General features: G+C 45.0%; 1 protein-coding gene across 2 annotated transcripts in view; it reads left to right on the forward strand.

Annotated features, from left to right (window-relative positions):
- The first annotated feature begins 479 nt into the window (after positions 1–479).
- The window catches only part of TCP11L2 (t-complex 11 like 2), a 33,707-nt gene continuing 10,411 nt past the window's right edge, over positions 480–23,775 (forward strand). The window contains exons 1-6 of one of the 2 annotated variants that reach the window (XM_080935185.1): positions 480–598; positions 8,467–8,732; positions 10,759–10,894; positions 13,476–13,596; positions 14,780–15,000; positions 16,205–16,341. In XM_080935185.1, the coding sequence (XP_080791311.1) occupies positions 8,576–8,732; positions 10,759–10,894; positions 13,476–13,596; positions 14,780–15,000; positions 16,205–16,341 (772 nt within the window). In that variant the 5' untranslated portion in view covers positions 480–598; positions 8,467–8,575. The remainder of the gene's footprint in view (positions 599–8,466; positions 8,733–10,758; positions 10,895–13,475; positions 13,597–14,779; positions 15,001–16,204; positions 16,342–23,775) is intronic. The other variant, XM_080935186.1, reaches the window with a different exon arrangement.

A 23,775-nucleotide genomic window follows, 5' to 3' on the forward strand; every position in this document is an offset into this window, starting at 1 on the left:
GGCACCAGAAGTTTGTCCGCTCCGTTAGAGTTAGTCGGTTGGTAAACTCAAAGAAACAAGACTGGAGCGCCACCCTCTGCGTCTAGGCCCCGCCCTTACACGGCCAGGCCCCGCCCCCGAACTCTTTAGGCCCTACATCAGCCCAAGCGCTCCGGGCCCTAGGCTGCCCCAATTCCGTGTTCACTCCTCTCCCCGCCCCTGGCCGACCTGGACTATACCACTACTGATCACGGGGGAGCCTAGCTTCTCGTGTCCAAACGGCGTTCAGTCCGAGCCTTCTTCAGCCTTTACTCGAGAAACCTGAAGAAAGCTGTGTTTCTGTAGATAGACTCTGCGAGAGTTTAGCGACCACTGCCCGAAGTGTTCTGGATTCTGGCGCCGCAGCGCCATAGTTCTACACCCCCAGTTCCTTCGCGAATGGTCTCGCCCAGGGAGTACCTCTGGGCCCTTTAAATACTGAGTGGGGCTGCCGGCGGGCTCCAGAGTTGACAGACTGCTGAGTCCTCTAGTGTCCGCGACGCTGGGTGAGGGGGCTATACGCAGAGCCCTGCGACCCTGACCACCCAGACTTCCTAGAGTGTCTGAGCGGGATCCGGAGGTGCGTGTCCATCCCAGGGGAGGGGCCGTGGGAGCTGAGGGGAAAACGTCTCCTCAAGAGTAGCTGGAGGGCTCCTTATGCCCTCCGAGGTCGGGACATTTGACCTCCGAGTTAAGGCCTGAAGTAGGGTACGGTGGCGATGGTGGCCCAGGCTCTGCAGGAGCCGCTTGGCCATGATGACATCCCTTTGGGTGCGTGCCAGCGACTGTACTCTCGGGAGCGACACGCTCTGGGCTCCCCGTGCGGCCGGGTCCCGGATCCCTCGGCCCTGGAGGAGTGGGACTGAGCCGCGGTGGGGCCCGCCCGGGCCGCGGCCTGTGTTTGGGTCTTGTTGCCAGGTTTCTCGAGAGCTAGGTTCTGTCCCGGCAGTCCCCTCCCCCAAACGTTTGTTTTGACAGGAAACGTGGTGCTGCTGGAGGGAGGGGCGAGCAGAGAACGTGGGCGAGCGGGCGGGACTCCTGCGACTTCCGTTGGACTTGACTGTCCCAGCGCGCTCAGGTCGCATCTGGGTCAGAGACCCTTGCCTTCTCAAGGATGGCTTTCCTCTCAGGGTGGCGCCACAAAACATAGCGACGACATTCGGTGGCACGTGGATGACACAGTTACATGTTTACGTTAGTACTGAGGAAGGAGTTCCATTAAATGAGCGATTTCGCAATGCTTCCTTCTAAAATGCGTTTAGTAGGCTGGGAATGTAGTTCTGTGGCAGAGCACTTTACAGGACTGTAGGTTCTGTGCGCCCCCAACCACAAGAAGCCCAAATCATGTGTTTAAACACAAAATCCAGTCAACAAAGAAGCGTTTGTTAAACTACCGTTACAAGCAGAGGAGTAGAAACACTAAAGAGAGGGGTTCCAGTGTGGATGAAGTGAAATACACTCTTTCATCGTTGTCCTGGTACCTTAACAGTAAAGAAACCAGACAACATATCCTTGTCTCTAGAGGGCTGCCCAGCACTCGTGGTAGTTGTCCTACCTTCCAACTGACAATGAGGTTCTTATGCTGGTTCCTGGGCTAGGAGTCCCCACCCCACTCCCACCCACGCCCCATCTACCCTGCCTCTTTTTCTGTCCTCCTGAATTTCATACCTTGCTCCACTTGAAGTGACCCAGGGCTGAAGGGTCCCGGAGTGTGCGGCACAGGTGTTAAACTAGGCAGCAGGGATGTGGGAGACGGTGCTTTCTAGGATACAACGTGCCTAGAAATCCTTCCCGATGCTGTGATGACAAGTGGAACACAGGGCTGCCTTTGCCACAGTGGCTGGCTTGTTGGTTTTGTCTGTCTCTGCCTGCTATGACTTGATGAGGACCAGTATTGTTCTCTGTGCACTGTGGTTTTTGCTTTCCTCTAGGCTGGTGCTAAAGCAGTGTTTGATAGATGATAGAACTTTTCTAGCATCTGCGATTTTTTTTTTTCCCATCAGACCTCGGTCTTGCCTTTGACTGTCCCCCTCACCCATCCTATGGCTGCCTTATGCCTGATTTTGGTAAACTCTTGGAAGGAGGGTATCCACTAAATGCTTCTTGCTATCTCTTATTTTCCCCACAACCTAGCCTTCCTTAACTTGGTGGATTTCATTCCCTGAGGCCCTTGTTGGATAACCTGAACAATTTACTGCCAAGTGTTTTTGAGTTGCTAGCTGTAGGCAGTTAACCCTTTTGGTAATGCCTGTGTTTTAAGGAGGGATTTTACAGAGTGTAAGGAATGGCCCTCTGATGGAGGACTTTGGTCAGTATATATAGAAGGGTGGTCGAATGCTATTTTGTTGAATGATCTCCTTCAGTGATGTCCTTCACGGTGTAGCGCATGCTGTAGTGTCCCAGGGTAAGGTCATCTTGCTTCCACATGTGCAAGCGTCCATGTGATGATAGACAGACCAATTTGGCAGAGAGGGAATGGAAGAATGACTAGCAGCAGCACGCTGGTTTCCCCCAGCCATCCTGACTGGACCATGCATGGGCTTCAGGGCTCCAACCTGTCTGGCTTTTGAGTTGAGCCTCTGCACTGCGGTAAGCCTACAGGGCGAATAATGCCGCCTCTCTGATCCCCGGGTTCTTATTTGAAACAAGGAGAGCACCTACCTACCTGACACCGTTATATTGCAGATTTGAGGAAATAAATTACCTGAAGCACTTACAGAATGTATTACTGAGACCGTGATAAACGCTCAGTATCAGAGAGTACGGTGATACAAGGTACAGTGTTCTTTAAGCTCCTAGGACTTGAGGCTTTGCTAACCTTGGATTGTGTTGAGAGAGGTGCTGGAGACTGGAGAAGGAAATGCTTCCTTCCTACATGCATTTTACAAGTTACTGGGAAGGCAGAGATACAGACCGCTAAACGACTGTGTTAAGCACCTGCTTAGTGAGCAGTGTGATATAGGCAGAGCAGATAGAAAACTCTAGTTGTTTTATGAGTAGACTTGGGGCCACATTTGTTCATGCAAGGATATTCACTGGGTTCCTGTCTCCTAGGCAGTGATCTGAACTCTGGGTGGCTCATTTACATGAGGCCAATGGGGGCTTCAGTACCTTGTGACATTGCATTCCAAATATAAATGACAAGGTGGGATGATTGGCATGGCTGTCAATCCCCCAAAAGTCTGCTGTGTGCAGAGCCTGACAGGTTGTGGTTAGGATAAGAGCAAAAGATGAACTTGTGGCCTCACACTCTCCCATAACTGGCATTGATAGGTCTATGGAGCCCTCATGACCTAAGCCTTTCACTGGGCCTCATCTCCCAATGCTGTGAAACTGGGAGTGAGGTTCCTGGGTCCTCTGCAAGAACAGAAAGCGTTTCTAATTGATGAGTCATCTCTCGAGCCCTCCAACATTACATCTGAGATAGGATTTGAGCTTACAAGGTCTTGGTATAAAACTATGCACTGTGTGGCCCAGCGAATGCTTTTACTGACTGGACACTTACACTGACAGCTCTCTTCTGGAGAGGTTTAATCCAGTGAGCTGTAGCCCTGACTCCATAGTTCCACTAGGCATTGGCTCTTTATAGTGGCTCTATGCCTTCTCTAACTTCCTGTCTGGATTCCCAGGCCATTCGGTGAAGGTCACCATGGTCTCACAGATCTTGAATTCTGTGAGATTTCTGCAGAATCAACATCATCTGGACATGATCAACACTTACAGTTTCTATCAGTTGTTTGACAAGACTTTCTGTCTGTGTGGGAAGACCCACACCCAGAATAGGAAGCCCGTAACTGTGGACACCATCAAAGTCCAGTTTGCTAGGCCATGAGGTTTTTTGGTGGTACTTAAAAGCCTATGGGTGAGGGGTTACTTAATGACTCAAAGACCGCTGCATTACCAAAGCCCACCCTAGCATGGGTGACAGCTCACAAAGCTGGAGCATGCTGCATAACCTGAAGGCAGCTTTGAACCCTGGCTGCTGCATTCTAGAGAATCAGACCTCTAACCAACCTAGAGGTGCATTTGCTTCAAATTATGTTTTTGCTAATTAATTAATTAATTAATTAATTAGTTTTTTAAAAGATGGGCAGGAAGCTATAGGATGCCCATCTGTTTTGTGTCCACAGTGACAGACAAGGACAGGGACCTTATCAACTATAGTCAGAAGTTGGTGAATCTTTATTATAATCCTCAGCCAGTACAAGGTCATTAATAGAAAGAGTTTTCTGTAGAAGGGAAATAAAGATGTAAAGTCAAATGTAAACCAAAGAATCACAACCAAATTAAAAATTGATCGCCCTGCTCTCTGTGTGGAGGGACAGTTGACTGGATCTCTGTATTCATTCCTTGTCTTTAAAATGTTAGCAGTAAACTTCCATTATTCATCCATAGATTTACTCAACAATAAATCTCTTACTGCCTGCTGAACTCCAGTTATTGCCCTGAGAAGGAATGGCATAATGAAGTATGCTACAAATGAATGGAATGGTACATTATAAATAATTCAGTTTCATTAAATAATGACCCATTGTAGTAATATTGGAAGCTCTGCTTGGAGGCATCTTCTATCTTTACCTTTGACCCGTGAGTTCTAGGTTAGAAGAAATGTGGTGTTCCTGCAGAATTGCCTGCTTGTTGTTTTGGTGACCAGCTAGGTAGATCTACATTTGTCAGTATGAAAGGCACTGTGCTTCTTTAAAACAACTGTGTTATCAGCAGTCTCGGAGTCTAATAGTTGAAGCAGTCCAGTTACCCTCAGTGCCTTTTGAGTCAAGTTGATTTGTCCCCAGATGACTCATGTGGAAATTCAAGACTAAGGAAGGATGGTGAAGGTGCCTGCAGAAGACCATCTACACTGGGACAGGCCATTGCATTTGCAGCTTCGTATTTCAGGCGAGTGTACAAGTTCTGTCCTAGGGTCACTGCCAGCCTTCCTTGTTTTTCTGTAGGGAAACATGATTTTGTTATCTTTGTTGATAACAGTGGTTTTCCTGGTTTAATGCCCAAGGTGATTCTACAAAGGAAAGCCCATAATCACCCATGTCCTGTTGTCTCTGTGTCAGATACTGACCCAAGCAACCCTTTCCTTAACTAGGTGAAATCTCACTCCATCATTGCTGGCTAGGCATTCTTGGCGTACCTGTAGAAGAAATAGACAATCTCTTACCGAAGTGATGAGTGCCTCGCTTCAAAGATGGGCTTCTGCTTGGATGCAGCAAGTCCCGCTTGGGGCTGGCTGCCTTTGCCAGCTGGAGAGCATCTAAGCAGTGTGACACTTTTCAGTTGTCTGTTACAGCCTCATGCCTCAGATCCCACCTCCAGAGACATGTTGACACAAAACTTAATTCCACACAGTTAAACATGTTCACTGTGTGTGTGTGTGTGTGTGTGTGTGTGTGTGTGTGTGTGTATGTATGTATGCATGCGAGTGTGTGCGCACTTTCTCAGAATTGTGAAATCTTGTGATGTCTCATGGAACCCTTCTCTGCCTTGGAGGAGCATCTTAGCAATTTCTGACAGAAAGGATGTGTAATTAACCCACTTCTCTGCCACCCACCCCCTACAGAAAGCAGCTGCGCATGAAGTCACATAGTTAGCTGGTGACATACTCGGCCTCAGACTCTGGGCTCTAGCTCTTGACGTAGTACTTATTTTTTAAGCCTTCGTACACTTGGTTTCCTTTCTGTGTAATTAAGAAACCTATCAAATGTGCTATCCAGCTGGAGTATAAAAAGAAATGCACAGTTATAACTATTAACATGCTTCATAAATTCCCATAGATGAATGCTTTTATTCACTTTTACTTGAAAAATGCCTGTTGGTGTGAGGCCCACTGCAGTAGAGAAAGAGCAGGATCCAGCTCAGGAGTGACAAGGGCTGGGGATTTGGAATTTAAATCAGATACGCTGGGCATAGATGCTAGTGTCTCTGCTCCAGGGCTTGTGCTTGGCAGCAGTGGGGTGTAAATATGTGGGGCTGTCAGTTTACAGATGTTCTAGTTGAAGCTGTACCAAATGGAGTCAATGACTGTGATTCAGCTGACACTGAGTTCTTGCTGTGAACTTGGTACTGATGCTAGACAAGGCAGTGTCTGCCTTATTCGGGAGGTTCAGAAATAGTCACTGGAAGAAGACGGCTGCAAATGCCTTCTTGTGGGTGTGAGCATACATGTCCATAGTGGGGCTCTGCTTTATCAGTTCCTTGAGACAGGGTCTTCCACTAGATCGGGAGCCAGGTTGGAGGCCAGCAAGCCCCAGAAATCTTTCTGTCTCTCCCCACAGTCCTGGGATTTCAGGTACATGCAACTGTGTTCAGGTTTTTAATGTTGACTCTGGGGACTTGAATCCAGGTCTTTGTGCTGGGCACAGCAAATGTTTGTCTTCACCGAACCATCTCTCCCTAGTCTGGTGCAAGTCTTTTTGTAGAGCTGGAGGAGATGTGCTCCAGGCCTACTGGGAGGATCGAGCTGAGGATGGAGGATGGAGGGAGGCTTCCTGGGGATGAAGATTTTCAGCAGTGCCAGCAATGGGATGGGAATTGCTGCTGCTCATTTTCTCCTAGCGAGTCCTGCTCATCAGCAAGTTGTGCTTGGTGCTTCATAAGTACACACCAAACAGCACCCCCAGAACACTGTAAACACTCAGGACAAAACAGCTTTCATGGGAAAAGAGGAAATTGTCTTGTTACCAAAGAGCCAAGAGCTCAGGACCATTTATTTTGTAGCCCATGTCTATGGTAGTTGCCTTTGGGATTGTAAGATAGGGTAAATGCTTCCAACTGACGGATCCCTCCTATTCCTTGCCCTTCTATCTGCAGAAGGAGTTTACAGTTCTCTGTTTATTCGGGTTTTGGCTTGGGCAAAGGTACATTTCTATGAGTGTCAGCACTAAAGAAAGTTGGTTGATACCATGTGGAAATGCCCTTGGACTGTCCTCTCTACTGCCACCCCACTGCCCAGGTTTACTCTTGTTCTCATTAACACCCAAAAGATGCAACTTTCTCTGTATCTTACGACAGTGTCTGGATCTCCCCTGTAGGTACCCTTTAGTTCTGATCCTCTCTTGTTTCTGCTTCTTACATCTTTATAAACATCTGGTGCACACATCTGAAAACATCTGGTTTTAAGTAACCAGATTTGAGAATAGGGTAACGTCTGTTTTGTGCAGCTTCTTTCCCCAGTGTCTGGTGCATAGTCTGTACTTTGTAAATATTAACAGATTCATTAAAGAAATTGTAGAGGTATTTCCAGTCATATTATGCATTGCTAAAGGTCTCTCTCTGTTCTGGCATCTGTGAAAGTCTCTCACTGCAGGGAGCTGTCTCATTCTACTTTGAACAAATTTGCCTTTTGCTGTCAGCTGATAGCTGTGTTTCTAGCAAGGCTAATTTCCTCACAGACATGGCTGATGCTCTTGGGCCCAGGCCTGGCATTCATGTGCCATGATCTTTCTAGATTGTGTCAGGCAGGACTCCCTCCCTGGGATGCTATGTAGTGTCCTAGAGAAAGCACTTGACTTTAGAGTCCGGGGACTGGTGCCATGGTGAAGTCTCCTGGTCCCCCTGAGTATGCATCAGAACCCTATGGTCCTAGGGACTCAGAAAGTTGTGCTAGGTACTTGGTAAGTACAAACCAAGTCTTAGTCTTCTTGCTTCAACGGTTCATATGAAAATGGGGGGCGGGATTTGGTGGCCCACAAAACCTCATCAGCCTTTGCTTCCCCAGACAGGCTCACAGACGTACCAAAAGTTTGAGTTTGAACATCCTTAATTTTTTTAAAGTTTCTTTCTTTAGATATGTCTTGTGTTTCTGTGTGCTACATCTGTGCATGCCACCAACACTTGGGGAAGGTCAGAGGACAGTTTGTGGGAATTAGTTTTCTCCTTTGGCCATGGGGGTAGCAGGATTGAATTCAGGTCATTGTCTTGGCAGCAAGTGCCCTTACCCAGCGAGCCATCTCACCAGCTAACAACTTATTAAAACAAAGCAGTAAGAACAGTAACTACAGCCGACCCTGTGTTGAGATTAATCCTCTTCAGTCTTTACGAAGCTGTGCAAGTTCAGCCGTTGAGCCCAGTTTCCCCCATGGAGTCGGGTGGTTGAGTGACTTCTCCAGAACTGAATAGTCTGACTGAAGAGCCCGCTGGAGCCTTGTCATAGCAACCTAGGAGAGCCTGTGCACCGTGTGCATTTCAGAAGGGCCTGCCTTCACCTAGAGCTGTTCCACATTTCCCACGAGTATGGCTTCAACACCCGTTTTGTGGAAGGCAGTCTGGGTGATTTTGCAAAAGTCCTGCCTAGGGTTTTAGAGGAAGGGTGAGGTAATCTGTTGGGGACAACTTCCCATAGATTGTCACAGCTGTGGGCATTATTACCCATGCTGGAAAAAACATGTTGGAAGCCGTTGGGAGTACCACAGAATGTTGATTCATGGTCTCTTTGTGCAGGTCTTTTCTCTCTCTCTCTCTCTCTCTCTCTCTCTCTCTCTCTCTCTCTCTCTCTCTCTCTCTCTCTCTCTCTCTCTCTCTCTCCCATCCATCCCCAAGGTGATAAAGGATGCCTTTCAATGGTGAGAAGCAATGTGTGAGTGAGGACCAGCAGAGTGACTCAGAGTCTTCTCGGTTCTCCGAAAGCATGGCTTCGCTCAGTGACTATGAGTGTTCCAGGCAGAGCTTCACCAGTGATTCCTCCAGCAAATCCAGCTCTCCTGCCTGTAAGCAATGGGAACAAGGTGGGGTTGGCCGGGTGCTGGCACGGTGTGCAATGGCTTGAAAGCTCAGAAGCCCTGTGAACAAATCACACACTTCCCCATCCTTTCTAGATGCACCAGAATAGCATGTCAGAGGCACTGTGGTGGTCTTAGTGTGTTCTTAGGAATGTTTGTAACCTGCTCATTTTATTTTGAGCCTTGTCTCTAACCTGTTCGATTTGAGCCTGGATCTAAACCCCCCTCCCCTAGCCCTATCTATCTTGTCTCCTAAATGGTGAAAACACCCCTTCTTGAGATTACCTTGTGCAGGTTAGGATGAGGTCAAATTGGTCTTTCCTGTTTTACATGGAAGGAAATTTGCCTTGCCGGAGGAAGGGTGGGCAGGAAGTGTAATAATCGAAAGAGGGCTTGTCTGTTGATTTCAAACAGTGTTGTGCAAATCCCCCAGATAAACCCACAAGGGGAATTACTCTACTGTGGGCTGTGAGCAAGCTAGAAGAGTGACTAACACTAGGAGAGGAGCCCCCCCCTTTTTTTTTTCTTTCCTTATTGATTGATTGATTGATTGTCTGTGGACACAGAGATGTTTCAAGCAGGTAGATTTTGTTTGGTTGTTTTTGTTTTTCCCCTTCCTCTCCACAAGATTTTACTCTGTAGCCTAGGCTGGTTTTGAAACTGTGGCAGTTTCCTCCTTGGCCCCCTTAGGGCTGCAGTTGTAGGTACGAACCACTATACCTGGTTGTGCCTTTTGTTTGTTTGTTTCTTAAGTTTTGAATCAGCATTTTGTCTTAAAAGTATACAACATCATAAACTAGCAAAGTTAAGGTGGGAAAAATCAACTAATGTTCAGTAAGATCAAATGTCCACTTCAACAGTTTTGTTTATTTAAATGGTTATGTTTTTATCCTTAAAATTTGGAAAACCTAAAGTATAGAGCTAAAAAAGGACTAGCCAGCAGTGTCACCCAAACATGCCAAAGCCACATCCTTCCCACTGGACACTTGCCCTTAGCATCGTAACCAAAACACTCAGCTAGACCGTTTCCCAAATGCTGTCCGTATGACCACCACTGCACTGTGAAGTAAATAGACTGTGCATTCACTTAATGACTTGTCATTGGACATTCAGTCTCCATCTTGTTTTGTCTATAGATGGGGTCATGGTACCCAGGCATTCTGAAGAAGGATTTGCAAGCCTAGCATCATCTTCCTTTCTTCTACCCCCACCCCAGCACTTCCTTCTCTAAAACAAACAAGCATTGCCTGTCTGTGCTTTTATTCGAGGTCATGGTTTTTAAATTTGAGATTTTTCTAACAGTGGTTTTGTAAACTTGATTAATTAGAGCAATTTTTTAGAATGGTATCTAGAAATAATTCAAATTCTTTACTAATTTCCTACTGAGTAGATAATGCAGCCTCTCAAATATATTTTGTTATGCTTTAATTATGATCTGAGTTTCTTGAGTGTTCTTTGCTTAAATTACCCAGTGGTGGTAGCACACACCTTTAATATCAGCACTTGGGTTTCTGAGTTCAAGGCTAATGAGTTCCAGGATACCCAGAGAAATGCAGAGAAACCCTGTCTTGGAAAAAAACAAATAATAAAAATAATAAAATAGTAAATCACCTCAGAGTGAACCTATAAGGGGCAAATATATGCACCAGTAAAGTCAAGCTAAGGAACAAATGACAGAAATTAGAATGGATTTCAGCTTTTTACTAAACTACCTATAGAGCTAGGGTTCCAGTCTTAGGTGTGTCTAGTGTTTAGTCCTGTTTAATGCAGATAACTAAGTCAGTCAGCACTGAGAAGTTATAACCAGCCTGTGCTAAGAGTTTGTCTTAGGAACTTTTGATTCATCATCAGATGTGGTGACTGAACTATGGAAGCAGTGCTTACGCTGGCGTCGTTGCCAAGCCCGCTCTTTTTGAGTGTATGTCCTCTGACTTAACCCTGAGATTTACGGGAGCCTGACTCGACAGTGGGAGGTTTTCAATCACTGCATTAGCTGACATCATTTTTCTTTCAGCAACAAGCCCTCCCCGGGGCGCAATGTTCGACGACGTGATGGCTGCAGCAAAGAACTTATCAGACATGACTCTGGCTCATGAAATAGCTGTGAATGAGAATTTCCAGCTGAAGCAAAATGCCCTCCCAGAGAACAGGTAACCTAGAAGCCTGCAGTGTGTATGTACTGTAGATTCTGTCTCTCTGTGTGCCTCTGTCTCTGTTTTCCCGTGTGTGTGTGTGTGTGTGTGTGTGTGTGTGTGTGTGTGTGTGTATCTATGCATCATGTTTCCATAAGTTCTTGTACAATATACATAGAGCATACATGCTATTTAGCTCTCTTACAAGGCCTTCTGCTTATTGATTAAAAAGTTCTCTAGGAACGTTTATCCAGAGTCTTTAGAACTCAGTCTGTATGTCACTTTCTGAGAAAAATCACCCTGATGTCCCTGTACTTCCAGGACTGCAATTACCTCCTCACTGTAGTATATATATATGTTATATTATATAATATATATGTTATAATATATATTATATAATATATATATTATATACTACACACACATATATATGTATGTGTATATACATACATATATATATATACATGTATATATATATATATATATATATATATATATATATATATATATATATATATATATATATATATATATGTCTTGCATGTGTGCCTGGTGCTCAAATAGGAAATGTATGTAGGTTCCCCTGGAGCTGGAGTTTTAGACAGTTGAGCGCCTCTATGTGGATGCTAGGAATCAAACCTGGGTCCTCTGTAAGAGCAACAAGTCTTCTTAACTACAGAGCCATCTCTCCAACCTTGGAATTTATACTTTTGAAAGTATAGTTGACATGTTTTTATTAGATTTGTCTTTAGGAAAAACCTGGTGAAATTCGGTTTCTGGCATGTAGCAGGATTGCTTATAGATGATTTGATTGTTTGCCCTGCCTTGCCACTGTTCTCACGTGCTTCTCCAGAAACTCAAGAAAGTGAAACATAGACTTGAGCTTCTATACAAACATACATGCAAGCACTGGTATTCTTTAGGGAGCTATGAGATTGCTTGCCTCATTTCTCTTGGCCCATTCCAGTCAGGTAAGTGAAGTGTGGCCTGTAAGGTTAGGAGCCCAGAGGTGTTTGTCATTGTCCTAAAGCTGTCTGTGAGAATGGTAGGCACTAGAGAGGGCATTTCCCTCACAGAAATCTTCTCAGCCACCAGCATAAATTTGAATATTTAAAGTGGCTAAGTTGAATGTGGTGTGTGGTTACAGGAACTTCTTTAACTCTGGCTCCTCAGAAAGTTTAACTTTTATCTCTCACAGTGATGCTGTGTATCAGGAGATATACTCAGCTGCTAATTGTTAACTCACTCAGTAGGCATTCATTCATAGACTACTTACTAAATGTGAGAATGCCTGAGAAATGTGTTGCTTGCTACCAAAAGAGTCTCCTTGGTAGGTAGTTATAGAGCAGGAAAATACATGATTTTCTAAGTTTGTTGTCATCTCAGTGAGTTCTTTTGGGACCAGGGAGGTGTCTTGGGATCCTGCTGCCACTCTAGATGGCCTGGGTTAACATGAGTTTGAGCCTCAGAAGGAAGGAGAGAATCAACTCCTGAAAAGTGTTCTGTGACTTCACATGATGTTCCTCCCCTACCCAGTGCTTGTACTCACCCCCACACCCAGTGTGTGTGTGTGTGTGTGTGTGTGTGTGTGTGTGTGTGTGTGTGTGTAATTAAACAGCTCTGTGGGAACGTATTGACTTAAGACATTGATCAAGGCAGTGCTTTCTTGTGAGCTCTTCCTGGGAAGTCTCCTGTTTCAGTGGTTTAGTCCTCCCTGGCTATTCATCCTGAGTAGAAGATGGCAGCCGTTCAAAGGCACATGTCTTTGGACCAACTGTTCTGTCCTTTGCCATGAAACTTCAGCTGTTGAAGAAAGAACAATGCTATTGTTACCTTATCCGTAAAATATAGAGCTGTATGGTAGACCATCCACTAAATGATAGAGCTTCTTAGGACAGAAGTTTTTAAAGTTATTGAAAAAATATGCTAGGAAAAGCTTTTAGAATGAGGGGGGAACAACATAAATCTGTAGATTAAAAATGTATTTTATATGGTACAGATTGGGTATCTTTAATATTTATATTTAGTGTGTGTGTATGTGTGTAGGTATATTATGTGAGTATGTGTGTGTAGGTGTATGTATATGTGTAGGTATATGTATGTGTGTTTGTGTGTGTAGGTGTATGTATGAGTGTGTGTGTAGATGTATATATGTATGTGTGTAGGTATTATGTATGAGTATGTATGAGTGTGCATATGTATGTGTGTCTGTGTGTGTTTGCAGGTATATGTATAAGTATGTCTCTGTGTGTGTGTGCACTGAGGCCACTTGAAAGCATCTGATTCCTTGGAGCTGAGTTACAGGCAAGTGTGGAACTCCTGTCTTGTTAAGAAGGTTCTTGTTAGCTCCCGGTCCTCATGATTGTGTAAGTGCTCGAAACCACTAAGCCATGTCTCCAGCCCAGTGTTCTTTACTGTGTGCTCATTACTGCATGAAACCAATGCCCATGCTTTGAACAGGGGAAATATGCTGAAAGATGAATCACGGGCCCAAGGGTAAGATAAGCTCTGGGTTTCTAAAAATGCATTTTCTAAGAAATCTATTGTAAACATGCATCTTAAAATGCTCATTTTAAAACAGTCCATTTTGTTCCCATAGCCTTGCTGGTCAAGTGAAGCGTATTGTTCACCAGGCCTTCTGGGATGTCTTGGAAGCAGATCTCCACGCGGAGCCTCCCCAGTATGAATATGCCATCAAGCTGTTTGAAGAAATCAGAGAGGCAAGTCCACATCGATACCATTAATGCCTTAACTCATGGGGCTCAGTGTAATGGGTGCAGAAATGGATAGCTTATAAACAGTAGGCTTTCCTCAGTCTTAGAGACTGAGACGTCTGAGCCCAAGGCATCAGAGGATCTGCTGCCTCGTGAAGGCCTGTCTCACAGGAGAATCCTTACAGGGAAGAAACTGGCAAAGGAGCCCTCTGCAGTCTCTTTCAGAAAGGCATAATCCTGTTCATGATGACTCTACTTTCATGATGACATAATTACCTCTTAGAATTGGGTTTCAGCATGTGTGTGTGTGTGTGTGTGTGTGTGTGTGTGAGAGAGAGAGAGAGAGAGAGAGAGAGAGAGAGAGAGAGAGAGAGCATGTGTGTCCCCTCACAAGTACACTGTAGCAGTTGTGTTTCCTCTCTCAAAGACTGTTTGATATCCTTGTATCATTACTCATTTTAGAAGACAGTCCTCAGTTCCCAGTAGACTCCTTTGTGCACCTTCTCTAGTTGGGTAGACTCTAGGAAAACGAAGCAGCAGACAGAGCTCAGGCAGCGCTCTGAGTACAAAATAGGACCTTAGAGTTAGACTTGGTTAGTAATGGGCTCACCCTCTGAAAACGCCTGTGTCTTGAGTGTTTACAGGGAGTCATAAGAACTAAGTGAGATGATGGTGGGTCCATTTACAAGATGCTTGCTCTTTAGCAGGGTTAGCATGATGTACACAGTGCCCTAACCTACCCAGGACAGAAGGATTTGATTTAAAACTGTCAGGTCGGGCGCAGAGCTCTTTTGTTCTCCAGCCACTACTGTGGATGTGAGCTTGGAGTCCACCATATTAAGAGTACTCAGTTAACCACTGGCTGTGTACAAAGTTCACAGACTTCACATGGGATCATTTGCTCATGATGATTGTGTTTTTGGAGCCATGATGGGCAGCCTCACTGAAGGCTTTTGGAAGGGTCTGGGCTCGGCTTCCTTGCCAGTTGTTTCCCTTCTGAAACATTAGTCATTCAGCACAGCCATGGGTTTGTTTCAGCCTATTGAACTTTCTCCCCAAGGCTGAGACACTGCATGTCTCTGATATTCTTCCAGGCAGAGCGGCGTGGCCTGTGGCATTGGGGACGATGCTATGTGAGCAGAGAGCATCTTCCTCTGTGACAGGGCTGCTCCCTTCTTTCCCTGTGCAGATTCTTCTCTCCTTTCTCACCCCTGGTGGGAACAGGCTTCACAGCCAGATCTGTGAAGTTTTGGACATGGACCTCATCAGGCAACAAGCAGAGCACAGCGCTGTGGATATCCAAGGCCTGGCCAACTATGTCATCAGCACGATGGGAAAGATATGTGCTCCTGTGAGAGATGAAGACATCAGAGAGCTGAAAGCTACTACCAACATCGTGGAGATGCTGAGGTTAGCCCTTTTGTTGTTTGCATTTTCTTAGTGTCTTTTTCTTTCAAGAGACCTAAGGGTAATGGGAAGTAGATAACTGGCCTTCCAAAGAAGCTTGTGATACCAAGGGAAGAACAAAAACATGGAGCCAGTCAGTCCTTGTACCTCTTACTCACTATGTCTGAGGTTGAGAGCAGCACTAATCTATGAACATAAACTTAAGTATTTAGAAGGAAGCTTGGCATGTGTCATTTAGCTAAACAGCAGTAGGTTCCTCCTATAGCCTGTGACCTTCCAAGTCATAGTATTTGTGACTTAGCATAGAGTACCAGGTGTGTAGTCTGTCCTGTGAAGTAGGCCTTAATTCCAATCAGAAGGTAGTTGGTTACCCAATAAACAGTCGTGCCACTGTTGCCCAGTATGTCTGTATTGTAGCATACAGGGTTCACAGCTAGATTAAATCACTGATGAATGTCCCCAGCCACCTGGTGAGCATTTTCTGATACTATGTACACTAACAACCAGGGGGAGCTGCCATCTTAGTTCCAGCTTGATTTCTCTGTGTTTGACAATCAGAGTTTATAGAATTTTTAGCAGTAGAGTCTAATAGTCTAATTCTGGTGGACACCCAACAGCAGTGTTATTTGGGGAAAATTTTTGAGGGAGATAGCCCATCCCATTCTGACAGTGGGATTTTTGTTTAAAAACCCACAACTACTAGGAGCAGTATTACCTGCTCATGTAGGGTTTCTTCATTACAGAATTTTAAAAAATAGGGGCTTTTTAGTCAGTGTATAAAGAAGTGAGTTTTCATATGGACCTTTAATATACCTTTTGTCTCTGTTACACACCGAGCTCCTTCCGTTTTAAACCTTTTCACACATAACAGTTCTCTCTCTCAACTTTCTGAATGTTTTGCTGTCTCACCCTATTAAGGCCATCTTCAACCTCCTGGCTTTTTTCTTGTCTCTTGATCTTTACAGACACCTGTACAACACAAACACATGACTCTGAAAAAGTCTAAGCCAGGATCATCACATGAGTGAATGAACACATGACAGTTGTCTTTCTGCATCTGTGTCTTTTCACTCAGTAGAATGCTTCCAGTTCCATGCGTCTTCCTCTACATTTCCTAATTGCATTTTTAAATGCTTGAATAAAATGCCATACTATATGTCAGCATTTCTCAACCAGTGGGTCACTTCTTTGTTTCAATTCCAATTAGACAAATCTTCCGTGTCTTGGACCTCATGAGAATGGACATGACAAATTTTGTCATTAGGAATATCAGACCGCACATCCAGCATCATCTGGTGGAATACGAGAGAAACAAATTCCAGGAAGTTTTAGAAGAAACTCCAAGTATGTATAATATGATGTGTGCTCATGTCATAATCTTCAGATAAGGTAATTTTTACGTGTACATGTTGTGTTACTAAAGCCAAAGTTCTTGGCTTTCATGTTAATGTTAAACATGTCTGCATCCTCTTCAAAGTTGACATCACAAATTTCTAGTTGTTTATTCTGTCTCAGGAAATGTGCTGAGCACATCTCAGTTTCCCATCTAATCCAAATGCCTGTTGAGATTCTTCTATATCCTTTTGGGAAGGCAAGATGAACAAGCATAAACTGTCAGATGTATTGTGGAGTTAGAGGTGTTCATAGACGGGATGAGGCAAGGCTTCTTTTAGTACATAACATTTGAGCAAAGTTTGCTAAGAACTATGGAAGGGGTGTCTACGGGTTTAGAGAAAAGGACTTTCTGGCCACAGGGAGCTATAGGAACAGAGACCCTGAAGCAGAGACTTGATTTTATGTTTGACATACACAAGGTAGTGTGACCAAAGGAAACTTGGTAAGGGAAGGAGGGACGAGCTGAGAAGGAAACAAAGGCTGGTCTTATGGTTCATATTGTAAGATTTGGAGCATCCCAGTTTTAATGAGTCACTGGAGAGTCTGGATCGGGGAAGCAGCGTGTGGTTTTTACTTTTAGAGCGTTTCCTGCTTGGCAGATAGACTGCATGAGGGCACAGAGGGCAAGAGCTATCCTCTGGGTGGTCGTGGAGCATCTCAGACAAAAATGGGGAGGGCTTATTCCGGATAGTAGTGATGGTGAGTAAGGTTGGGTTCTGAGTGCGTCCTGAAGATGGAGAGTGCCTAGTGAAGGTTGGATGAGGGAAAATGGAGACACTGAGGACAACTCAGTAAACATGTTTAGACCAAGCAGTGGCTCAGTAGTCAAAAAGGAGATACCTGGGAAAGAAAGGTGGGAGATTTAGATACATAAACTTTAGGATATGTTTGACATTAGTGTAGAGATGCCAGGTAGGTATCCGGCTGTGAGAATATAATGTTAGGAGCGATGGGTACACGGTGAAGCTCATCAGCATATTTCTGCTATAGAAAGCTATAGAAGTGGGTGATTGACACTTAAAATGTGTTTCACTTTGCTTCCATTAACGAAATCATTACAAGTACACGATGTTGCCTCCCACTTTATACATGGGGAAAATGAGGCATAGAGAGGTGGAATCTTTTGCTTCTGTGTTGCAGTTTATAAAGTATGGAGCTAGACTCACCCAGCAGACTCAGCGCTCTTGCCATTCTTATTCATGAGGTAAGACGGCCTAAGGGAGTGAGTGTAGATCCCAAGGGAAGTCAAGAGAAGTGTCATCTGCAGGGAAAGCAGGGGAAGTCAGTGAATGTGACAGGAAGTTTTCAGTAGTCAAGAGAGATGAAGGTCAAGACTTGACCACTGGATTTGACCAATGAGGATTATTGATAACATTGGTGGGAGTACTTTCAGTAGGTTTATGACTGGAGAGGAGGCATAGAGGGCTGGGATTGGTAAATACCGTCTCCTGCAGTCAAGTACCCAGTGAGGTCTGTCTGTTACGCTTTATTTTCCCACAGACGAGCTTGAGGTGCCCTGGCAGCTCACTGGCATCTGTGTTGGTTAGGATTTGATTGGCTGTGATCTAAGGCTGTTGGGCGGCATGCCTTCCCCCTGGACCACCTTTAACAGACTGAGCCTTTCCATCAGGATTATAGCAGTGTAGCTTTATGTGAACAGGGCACAATAGGTGCTGCTTGTAAGTGGGCTCCTATGAACTGCAGCACACCCAGGGGGAGCACATAGATTTTGGAAGCCATGTGAAGAATAAAAGTGTTTTTATGCTTGTTATCAAGGTCATGATAACATGTTCACCTTGGTTATCAACTTAGAAACCTTTACCTTTGTAGGGCAAATTAAAATCTTCATGAGTAATTAGTAGACAGGAGGTTTGACCCTCCCAATAATTGGAGCTATTTGAATTTTGGGATAGACTTCTCTCTATTGCTGGTGGGAATGCTATGACCTTCTTTGTCAAACTCTTTCATTGATTGGTTCATTCATGTCTGTGAGAGGCTAGCCCTGTTCTCATCCTCTATTTACAAATGAGGAAACTGAGGTTACGTTATGGGAGAGCCTGGATAACCCAGATGTTTCTCTGCCTTAGAGCATGTGCCTTTTTCTTTTTTTCCCCTTTCTTTCTTTCTTTCTTTCTTTCTTTCTTTCTTTCTTTCTTTCTCTTTTTCTTTCTTTCTTTCTTTCTTTCTTTCTTTCTTTCTTTCTTTCTTTCTTTCTTTCTTTCTTTCTTTTTTTCAAGATAGGGTTTCTCTGTGTGTCCCTGGCTGTTCTGGAACTCAGAGATCTGACTGCCTTTACCTCTCAAGTGCTGGGATTGGAGGTGTGTGCTTTTTAACACGTGCCTGCCTCTCCTGGAACAAGACACTGTCGTTGGGGCACACTGCAGAGGGCTCTATGCTCTCAGCTAATGGACGAGGCTAAGTGATCAGTAATAAAGACTTCAGTAATAAAGCTCTGCGACTTCAAGGACTCTGTTTTAGCTCCACTGGGAAAGGGACTGGAATTTAGAAACAGTGCCTGAACCCGACTCTGTTCTTAGCATCACCTTCCTGAGGCTCAGCGGTGGAATCATGTGTGGCTGTGTGTTTACATGCAGTCATGCCTTCAATCCAGACGGGTGCAAATCTTGTGCGAACTACTTAATACCTGGCTGACTCTAGCTTTATCTCAAATTATGTGCTTCTTCTTAAAATGTAGGTGACCTTATTTTCCCTCTCGTGTTGACTTGACTCTTTTTCCACAGATTTAGGACTTGAGCAAGGCCAGTTATGCTTTGCCTAGCTAGAGGAATCAGGAGTGCAGGAAGCAGACTGTATGTCAGCTGTTAATTATATCCCCAGCCTCTCTGCCAAAAAGTTGGTCCTGGCTCTGATATCAAAATAAGAGTCTCACAAGAAGTATTAATACAGAAGGAAGGACATGAGTCTTACTGGAGTTTTGGGTTCGTGTGTGTGTGTGTGTGTGTGTGTGTGCGCGCACGCGCACATGTATTTGTACACATAGCACATATACTCTCTTCCTGTTGTTTGCCAGTCAGGATGTAGAACTCTCAGCTACCTCTCCAGCACCATTTCTGCCTATGTTTTGTCATGCTTTCTCCCATTAGAATAACGAACTGTAAGCCAGCCCCCAATTAAATGTTTTCCTTTACAAGAGTTGCAGTGGTCATGGTGACTTTTTACAGCAATAGAAATTCTAAGACAAACTCTAAGCCAGATATTGTCATGCCTGCCTATAATCCCAGAACCCAGGAGACTGAGGCAGGAGGATTGCTGTGAGTTTGATGACCACTTTGGTTATGCATATGAATATTAAAGGGTTTAGGTTATATAGCAAGATCCTTGTCTCAAAACAAAACAAAAGGGCCAGAATAGTAGCTCAGTGGTTAAGAGCACTGACTGCTCTTGTAGAGTTCCTAAGTTCAATTCCCCAAAACCACATGGTGGCTCACAACCATCTGTAATGGATCTGATGCCCTCTTCTGGTATGTTTGAAGAAAGCAACTGTGTACTCACATAAAATAAATAAAGCTAGACCAGAAGCAACTACAACAAACCCAAACAAACAAACAAACAAACAAACAAAAGAAGCCAAAACAACAACACAGAAGGAGTGTGCACTGATGCACCTGGAGAATTGTGCCCCACGTAAGGAGTGAGCTGGTGAAAGTGACTCTCCCAAACCCATGACCACGCTTGCCGGTGACTTCTCTCTTTCTTTGGATTCTTCCCTGTTGTGTTGTCTAAACTGGGTTGTCACACAACAGAAACCAACTCCAGCTGGTATAGCACAAACAGACAAACAAAACGCCTGAGCCACACCAGGTAAGGAAATCAAGGAAAGCCAGACTGCGTTGACAGACAGGTTAAGACTGCTTCAGACAAGGGCCATCCTTGAACACTCTGGTAACGGTGAGTCCTCCAAAAGAGCCCACTGGGTATAAACTTAGCTGGGCTAACCTCTCATTAGGGAGGTTGGGCCTCTTAATTGATAATCTGAAAAGAAGACAAGGAAACATGGCAGAAAAACAATAGAAGTCATGGATAAGGAGTCTTTTTTTTTTTTTTGACTGAAAATTGGACCACTTATCTAGATGTCCCTGCCACAACACTACATGTTCCATGTTTCTGCTTCCTGCTGCACTGGAAATGCCTCCAGAGCGTGGGCCGTGTTTATTCATCTCTGAATGCCCAGTACTCGGTACAGAACTCATCACAGAGGAGGTCCTCAGTACACACCATTGCACTGATGAACAGTGGGGATGCCCTTACCACTCCCCACAAGACTCATGAGGTTACAACATCCCTCAACCATGCACCTTACATTTGAGGACAATGGAACAGTCAGTGTACCAGCTTTTAGGAGTGAAATCTCAACATTCAGCTGAGAGAAATGCAGGTGTGCCTTCTGCTTTCTGGACTTGTACAATTTTGTGTGTTAGCATGACCTGGGGCATGTAACACAATGCCCAAGCCCGACCTTAGACTGATTAGGTCACAACCACCAGGAGCTGGGAGCTGTGCCCAGGATGGTTGTTTTTTAAATCCCTCCGGATGATTCTAAAGGCAGCCAGAATTGGGCTCTACCAGGCCACAGTGTTGCTTTACTTGGAGATAACCAACTGAGTGTTCACTGTGTCTGCTGTGAGCGATTAAACGTCCGGACTAAATGCTCATCAACCACCATGCTGTGTATTTCCCTGGATTTCCACGGTTTTCTCTGATAGCTATCTTCCTCATAAAAGGCATTTTCTATGTTTATAAGCAGAGCTACCAAGAAGAGTGTTTGTCACCGAGAAGAAGTGTTCTGGGGTGCTGTGGCTGTGGAGCAGCAAACAGCACCAGTTGTGAATCACCCCTGGTGAATTACCAGACTCCCAGGAAGAACTGCAATGTGGTCCTTGTTTTCGTTCTTGTGTGTGTGTGTGTGTTTAATCTGCATCTGTATTTAGTCTGCTCCTCTTCGCAGCTGCTGCCTGCTCTATCCAGCGGTGCGTTCATGAAAGCTGCCATACAAGAAGCAATGTGCTCCCCATGGGAAATCTTAGAACTGGGTCTAATGTAAAACAAAGTGAATTGTGCCTTGAGGCTGTCGTAACCCAGTCGAAATATTGCCTCTGAACCTATAAAGCCTTCTAGAATAGTCTTCAGTGTGATTCCATTTGGCTCATGATGTATGATGGGGATTCAAAGTGGGTGGAAGTTCTTGTGAATCAAACGTAAACAGAATCCAGCACTCATCTAAGTCAGTGTTCTGCCTGCTCCCCACCCCTGCCTGGCCATGTCTAGGAACTTTTGACTGCTCTGTTCTTGTGTAGCTGTCCTGATATTTTATTGGCAGGAGTAGAGGTCAGGAGTACCACTGGACATCCCAGAGGGGTCAGCACAGTGCCCCACAGCAAAGGGTTGTCCAGACTAAATAAAATGCCAGTGGCTGCTGAGGCTGAGATACCCCATTATAAGTCAAGAGTTAAAATTAATCCATTTCATGATGACCTAAAGAGATTGCTTTGTGCTTTAGGAGAGCTGGGTCTTCAGTAAACAAGAAAATCTAGTGGCAGCTGAGGCCCCTTGGGCTAGTTTCTTGTCATCTTGTTTCACTTAGGGTGGGAGTGAATGCCTCACTCTCCCCCCACCATCCGCTGTCTGGAGTAGGCAGCTCCACAGAAGAGCAGCAGCTCTTGCTACAGCACTTTGGACAGTTGAGTCAAGTTACATATGAGAAGTAGGCTCACTGACAGTCTTCCATCCTTACAATTTTGCTCATCCTCCCTTCAGGAACAGTCCATGCATGGCACTAAGAATCGTGCTAGGTAACTGGATTTCCTGTTTTGTCAGGTTTCTTGCATAGTACTCCTGCGGAGATTTTTATTTTTTTTACAGGGATCTGCTGAGATTACAATTTTTGAAGCAAAAGCCCTAATAGGTACCAAAACCAAATCCACATTCTTTCTGTCTTTGAGACCATGCTGTCTGAGGTAACTTTAGCATTGACTCACAGCCGATCTGTGACAGAGTCTGGCTCAGAACCCCTGTGCTTCAAATACCAAATCTGGTTCAGGTAGGGACAAGTCTCCCCCTTCCCTGAGGTATCTGGGAGCCAAATGAGTGAACATCTCAGTTGCTAACCCTTATTAGATACTTCTTATGTGCCAGAGCGTTGCATGTATTCATGTCTTGAATTCTTACCACAGCTGCAGGAAGGGACTTTTGTTCTCTAGGTCCAGTTTACAGACATGGAAATGGAACTGTCATTGTATAAAGTGAGTTAGCCGAGGCACAGCGCTAGCAAGTGACAGCAGGCCAACTTGAGTGAGGCCATGCTTCCAACTAACTCCCTCCGGGGAGAATGTGGTGCAAGTCCTGAGTCATGCCTAGATTGCTTTGATGTTAGGTTGCCCTTGAGACTTGTTAATCAGCAATGCAAACTTAACTCTACAGTCTTGTGCTTCACCATACTCTGTAGGCCTCCAGGCTCCGTGGGAGCAGAGTATTGCTATTCGACCTGTCTGCTGGAAGGAACATTTGTTCTCACCAAATCAATTGCACGGAATCAGGGGGCTCTCTGCTGGCTTCTGTCCTGTTTGGGACTTTAGAAGCAGACTGTAATGGGTGTGGGTAGCACTGAGTAGGGAGCCATTTGCTGGGATTGCAGGTGCCAACACCAGGCCCTGTCTCTAGAGGACTTTGTTCTTAGCTTTTAGATGCTCTTCTTCTTCTTACATGTATGGGTGTTTTGCCTACATATATGTCTGTGAACCACATGCTTGCCTGGTACCCATGAAGGCCAGAAGAGGGTGTCAGATGCCCCCAGAACCTGAGTTAAAGACAGTTGTGAGCTGTTAAGTGGGTGCTGGGAACCAAACCTAGATCCTTTAGAAGAGCAGTCAGCACTCTTTTAACGGCTCACCACCTTTCCAGCCCCTCAGATACCCTTCTTGCTTTCTTCATGTCTGTGTTTGAGAGTATACATGAAGAAGGTGAGCTGACTTGGGTCTCCAAGAGAGCCATGGCACTCACTGTCTGAGTGCTCTACCCTTGTGATCTCATCTACCATGAATTAACCTCCTCGATGCTTCACCTCCAAATGTCATACCCTGAGATCTAAATTAAGACTTCAAAATATAACATTTGGAAGGGAATGAAGTCTTAGACATCCAATCTGTAGTCATGGCTTGTTGCTTAATTCACTTGATCAGTGGTTGCCAGAGAGGAGGCCTAGAGGGAGAGGGCAGCTTTGTAAGAGGTGAAATGAGGGAACTGTGCACTTCCCTTGAGGGGAGACAGACAGACAGACAGAGGAGGGAGGGTTGGAGAAAAGAAGAGAGAGAAGGGGGAGAGGGAAAGGGAGAGAGCTTGAAAGAGTGAGAGAGTGCACCACCAGAG

This window comes from Micromys minutus (genome assembly GCF_963924665.1).
Source record: "Micromys minutus genome assembly, chromosome: 22".
In the NCBI taxonomy this organism is placed as follows: Eukaryota; Metazoa; Chordata; class Mammalia; order Rodentia; family Muridae; genus Micromys; species Micromys minutus.